Source organism: Cibotium barometz, chromosome 35 (assembly GCF_041138505.1).
Source record: "Cibotium barometz isolate CiBa-2024 chromosome 35, ASM4113850v1, whole genome shotgun sequence".
Lineage (NCBI taxonomy): Eukaryota > Viridiplantae > Streptophyta > Polypodiopsida > Cyatheales > Cibotiaceae > Cibotium > Cibotium barometz.
Genome location: NC_141080.1, coordinates 49,850,520 through 49,856,958, shown reverse-complemented (window position 1 = coordinate 49,856,958; position 6,439 = coordinate 49,850,520). Strand labels below are relative to the sequence as shown.

General features: G+C 39.5%; 1 protein-coding gene across 1 annotated transcript; it reads right to left on the bottom strand.

The window, feature by feature from the left end:
• Window positions 1-466: 466 nt before the first annotated feature.
• LOC147618560 (uncharacterized) lies at window positions 467-4,984 on the bottom strand. The gene is made up of 5 exons (XM_086775184.1): window positions 4,464-4,984; window positions 3,935-4,108; window positions 2,952-3,545; window positions 1,616-1,729; window positions 467-1,479 (listed from the first exon to the last, which is right to left on the bottom strand). Exons 1-5 carry the CDS (start codon window positions 4,794-4,796, stop codon window positions 751-753), a joined length of 1,944 nt encoding a protein of 647 aa, XP_086631310.1. The 5' UTR covers window positions 4,797-4,984; the 3' UTR covers window positions 467-750.
• Window positions 4,985-6,439: the final 1,455 nt, after the last annotated feature.

The following is a 6,439-nucleotide window of genomic DNA, read 5'->3' as shown; positions in this document are numbered from 1 at the left end:
ATGATTCTGGTGTGCGTGACATTACGTGAGATTGATAGGATTAAACTCATGGCAGCCATGCTTCATAACATCCTCAACTTGTTGAGGACGTAAGGCTAGTTCTAACCTTTGGTCATGACATCACGGACAGAGAGAAAACAAGTGTCATTGTTGAATAATACAAGGAAACCTAGAGCCATCAAAAGATTCAGACGAGAGGACCGTGGTAACGACAGATGATGTAGGAGAGACCTATCCAGTGTCAAGCACGAAGGATGCCACAGCAAGAACCTATCCAGTGTCAAGCACGAAGGATCCCATAGCAAGAACCTATCCAGTGTCAAGCACGAAGGATGCCATAGCAAGAAGAACATGAAAAAGAAAAGGAACGCTCAAGAATATAACTTAAACTCTGCCAGATACACAATAAAATTAGGAAGTGAAAACAATAGAACTTTCTTGCTTTTGAATGGAATACGTGGTTGTACTTGAAATTTTTTCCCCTTGTAGAAGTCTACACCCAACAAAAGAAAGGGTTAACAAACTCAAATGGACGTTAGTCCTCGAGGTCATTAGAGAGGCGCGGGCTGATTAACTACTAATGGCAAGCTCATTATAATGTGAATGGTGGGGATCATCCCATTTCTCAACATGTGAAACTAGATATAATAGTATGTACTGCAAAATATAGCTGTGTAAAATTCGATTACAATTGGCAACTGCATGCCGAAGGTGGTTGGTTGACGGGCTGCAACAACGGGCTTGCTTGTTCTAGCGTGAATCTGGCATACGGAAAGGGAAGCGAGGAGATGGTGCGCTTAGGTGGGTAGTGGTGGTGAGAGGTGGTGGTGTAGTAGAGCTGAGCTGTTGCTGCTGAATATTGAGAGCAAGGATCTCTGTCCAAGAACGGGCTGGAGAGTTGGCCTGCACGCTAGAAGAGAGATTTGTATTGTCGTTTCTGCTGCTGCTGTTGTTGTTGCTATGGATAATAGACTTGAGATGTGTCGCCAATGCGGATCCCATGGTTTTGTTGAAGCTGGATAATTGTATGAGCTCCGCGAGATTGTAATGGTTAATCTGAGCTTGATCGGAAGAAGCATTGCCACTGCTAGGGTTGAAGGTGGTGGTGGTGCTTGTGTTGAGAAAAGATGGCAAACATGATTTGAGACCCACCATAGAACTGGCGACGTTGCAGGAAGAGTTAATGACAGTACGGAAGGGGCTAGATGCAAGGATTAAGCTAGGGTTGGCATTATAATCAAGGCTTAATTGTGTGTTGGCAGCAGGCGGCTTGTTGGTGAGGTCGAGAGCGAGCTGGACATCAGAGGAGAGGTTGATGTTGTTATTGTTAGACCTGCACATGGAGCTGCTTAGGAGAGAGCTCGCAGCTGTAGAGCTGCAGCTGGAGGCCATGGCTGCGGCCATCAACGGCATGGGGTGATTGTGTGTCCCCTCATAGGTTGTGATAAGTATGGACCTGTCCTCCGCACACCTTTGCACCTGTCGTCAATTTAAACCATAATCCATAATTGAATGCATTAAGGTAGTGATCATGTGGGCATTCTAAGCGTGCCATTACGAATCATAGGAGGCTAAACTTATTATCTGGTATTGAAGCTATGATCTGATTATTTACCTGCTTGCGTACTGGACATGCAGGGGCCATCGTGCACCTGTAATACGCCCTAGGGCATGGATTGCCCTTTGCAATCTTTTGCCCATACTTCCTCCACTGGCACCCATCGTTCATCTGATCAGAACAAGTGGTAAAATTGATTGAAAATTGGCTACAAGTAAGTTTAATTGATTGAAAAATTAAGGTAATTATAGTAAGCTTGTTAGTACGATGAATTCCACTTTGGGATAATCTAGACGCATTTCAAGTGGCTAATCTCTCTAAAACATGAGGTTTTAATGTTTTAATGTTTTAGTGTTTTAGTGTTTTCAATGTTTCTTGTAATACTTTAAAAGCATTAGTTGATCGGGAAGGGTCTTCTTTACTTGTACTACTTGGAAACCTGTGTTTCTCATTAAATCTTTTGAGGCTTTCAAAATCAAATTCTATCCAAATCTCCTTAAATCTCTTCTTCCTCTTTCCTAACCTCCAAATTCTTGCCACATGGAAGCTTTGTGAAACTCTTCCTTAAGATACTATAGAGATGAAGTGACTTTTCAGAGGTAATTTATTAAGTTCTTCTTCTTCTTTTTTTGGAACAATAAGCAATTTATTAAGTTCTAATATAATATTGTGAATTTAAGTAGTTTATTTTATTGTTTTAGTGGATTTTTATAAGCTTGTTAGTATGATGAATTCCACTTTGGGATAATCTAGACGCATTTCAAGTGCCTAATATCTCTAAAACATGAGGTTTTAATGTTTTCAATGTTTCTAGCATTAGTTGATTCGGAAGGGTCTTCTTTACTTGTACTAGTTAGAACCCGTGTTCGCATTTCTTTTGAGGCTTCCAAAATCAAATTCTACCCAAACCTCCTCAAACCTCTTCCTCCCCTTCCCGAACCTCCAAATCTTACCAAGTGATAACTTTGTAAAACTCTTCCTTAAAATAATTTAGAGATGAAGTGACTTTTGAGAAGTAATTTATTAATTTCTTTTTTTTAGAACAATAAGTAATTTATTAAGTTCTAATATAATATTGTGAATTTAAGTAGTTTATTTTATTCTTTTAGTGTATTTTTATAAAAAACATATAGCACATCCCTTGCCACCTAATTCTGGGGACTTTTAAAAAAGCACCAAACTTGAAGTAAAAAGACACTAAACTAACGTATAAACCCTCCCTAAAAAATACTAACCGCTTTACATATAGTCTCACAAAAAGGCTAATTAACATATTCATGGTGAACCCAGAAAATGAGCAGTCATTAGTGAGCCTAATGATTAGTGAACCCGCTAAATGAGTACTATTTAATGAGCCTAAATTTGTGATTATAATGAATTATGTTTGGCTTACCATGGGTGCCTCGCATCGTGCGCGGACGGATACTCGGGACTTGCGAGCAAGGGGATCAGCATTGCCAATAGTGCCTGCACTAGTACTGCAGGCCGTAGTATAATTACCAGCCGGCCGCAGAATAATGTCTGCCACACTGTTGATGCTTGATTCCAATTTACCACCTAAACCTGTGTTTTTAGTTGTAATTGGCAAAACGTCTTCCATGGATATTGCCGGAGATGCAGAGCTTTTAGATATTGATGGGGAGCTGGGTCTCTCGCCTCCATAAACCTGCTTAGTTGAATGTTCACCATCTTTTGTTAACGTTAATCTCCCTTCTAATTTCCTCTTGTAAGAATTGGCCCCATTTCTCTCATTCAAATAATAAATACACTCATTCGCCTGCAGTAGCTTGCTTGATTTAGCCTCTTCAGTTTGCCAGGCGCAGCTCCTTCTGTCCGCCAACGAGATTAACTTTAATGATGCCGCCCGTTCACCCTCATAAGCTAGATTAGGTCTCTCATCAGAGACTGAGCTAGGATCATTAATGCGCCTCATTGTAAATTTTTCAAGTTGCTCAGGCTGTAGAATCCCCTCCTCAGCGGTACTTCTCTGATAGTCATGGAAGCCAAATCAAATACTACTGATGAAACACAATTCAATTGATCACTAGGTTAATTAAAATCATCACAATGCGTTTACGCACCATACAAATCACTAGGTTAATTAGCCAAGTTAGCGCTTGATTAATTATCTATCCTTTGTTGACGATCATACCTCATCACTAGATTGATAATATTGATCGAACTTATTGATCGAACTAACTTTAAACACCATACAGATCACTAGGTTAATTAAGTAAAACCCTAATATCAATGTTGTATTGATTATGAATGTGTAAGCTAACTAATCCTAATCCCAATTTGACGAAGTGGGTCGGACAGATTAAAAAGCGTGGTCGTCAGAATTAACCAGCCTTTTGAGTTGAAAAATTAACTGACCAAAGGCTGTGCGCCCACGCGGCCGATCGCATTTACGGCGGGATATGCATTTGCAGTGAAAGAGCCGAGCTGCGCTTGCAAGATCTCGTACTCTGCCATTATCTGCGATAGTATTCGCCTCAGCCTGTGATTCTCTTGCCTCATTTGACCCATCTCCATTTGTAGCACCGTAATCTGTAATTCATAATGAACGACACACGTTCAAGTCATTATACGATCATTACCACACGTCAAGTCACTAATCACATCATATACCGTCGCACTAACCCTGTTGAAAAGTTATATTCAATTTCTTCACCGATCGTTTAACGTTGATCGTTTTGCTCAAACAGAATGAATTAAACCTAGCAATCCAACTATCTTGTAAGTCTTACTTTGAGCGCACTTATCACAAAAGTTTATCCTGTAAACTCCTTAGTCCCGGTTGCAGTAAACTGAATACCTAGGGCTGGATATGAATTAATGTTGCAACACTAAGGTAAATACAATTTACATGGAAGTTGCTAAAATTTTTCAGAGGGAGAGGAACCTGGTGATCAATCGCAGCAGGCCAACGATCATGATCAATCAAACCAAGTTTTAAATCGAGGTTCAAGTCGGTGTACTCAGTTGTCTGATCTCTGAGCGACAAGCCTTGATCAATCAATTGTGGGTAAATAACCTCAGTGTTGCTGCAGGGGTTCCCCTTCTGCTGTAATGGTTGCTCACCACCCTCTTGCGGTGCATCTGATCGTGGCGGTTTGCAATGATCCCGATAATCAGGAATCGATTCTCCCGATATAAAGGTACCGACAAGCTCACTTCGATTTATGTCATTGCAATCTGGCTCTTGATTTGTCGTAAAATCGTTGGGAGCCTCCATGAGAACCTTTTCAGCCAAAGATAATCAATTAATCTGCCTTGCACACGAGTAATAATGGCTTCTTAAATATGGATTAATGGGGGGAGCAGCAGATTAGCGATTTTGGTTTTGTCAAAGGCGCAGAAAGAAATGATGGAGTGCGTGCAAGGCAGAACAGACTTTCTTGATAATTAATTGGTCAAAGAGGCCTCGAATGATGCTGCGAAAATCGTCAGCGCCGTTAATATCTGCTGCATGCCCTAGGGGAGAGTGCCATATGCGAGCGTGGAACGAGCTTGCGTGTGGGAGTGCTTAATTAGTATATATAATTATAATTAAGTGTTGATGAGGAGTATATTCAACTCAAGTTTCATCTTTGCAATCCAGAATTGAAGATATGAGATAAAGAGTTTTGTAATTGTTGTAAGTGTGGGGAATCATGTAAATTCTATCTCTCTTAATTAATTCTTGCGCTTGTTGATTTAAAAAAAAAAGTTTCTATCTTTGCGTGCCAAAAAATGGGTCAACATTTTCAGCTCTCTCAAGTTTGAAAACTGGATTGTTAAGCTGACTGGGCATTAATCAAATTTCAACTAGTTTGATCTCCTTGGATAGCTATATTCTGGACATTTTCTTGGTCTCTCTCTCTCTCTATGTTGATTTTAAAACCCACAAAATTCAAAAGCTCACCTCCTTGACAAATTATGTGCAAAATATCACTCCTTTGATTTGATGGCAATCGTTATTATACCCCTTATAACCTATGTAAACTACACATATTTGGAGAGCATCTTTCAAAGGCATCAAAATGAAATATTATCCCTAATCTTGTTGCCTATAGTAGCAACTACTTATTCTAAAGTTAATGCAATGCGGCAACAAACATGCAATAATTAGCACAACTCTTCAAGATGTGCTATGCTTTGTTAGCTATCAAACCTACGTACATAGGCATGTTTTTCTAGTTATAAACTTTAACATCACCCATGAAGAGGTTTACACCTCCACATTTAAGGAGGTGCTTGAGAAATAGGTGTAATAGTGATAAGGATGATTTTTGCCAAAAGGAAACCTCTATTACATATGAGAAATATTACAAATATATGGAACGATGCAAAAAATCAAGGAACCATTTACATAGAAGAAGGGCTAAACAAGGGTGCATTTCCCTTACGTACCAGCAATTACTAGTAGCTTTGCTAGTTCAAGCTCATAATGTCACAATATTTGTGTAAATGTAGGTGTATGAACTAGAATGTATACTATAAGAACCTTTATGCTCAATGGGATTGCCTTAGTGTGTGTCACTTAGTCATGTTCCAGAAGAAGATCACTTTAGGCATAACTTGTCTACCATTCTTAGTATGCAGCCATGGTGATCTTTAAAAGCTCCCAATCTCCAATTCTCCAAATTATTGATGCTTAATGTTGAAGATGTGCATATGTACCAATGTTTCTCATCAATTTATTAATGGCTCCGATGAGACATATAACTTACCATTCGTAGCTAAAGGCTCCTAAGGTGTGACCCATATCTCTCTTTAACTAAGAGAAGAATCATAAACATGTGTGTGTGAAGTGTCTTAGGTCAATCATTGCCTAAGACATGTGATAGGATCATCTAGAACCAAATCAAGTTAATAATCAATCCATCCTCCGGCCCA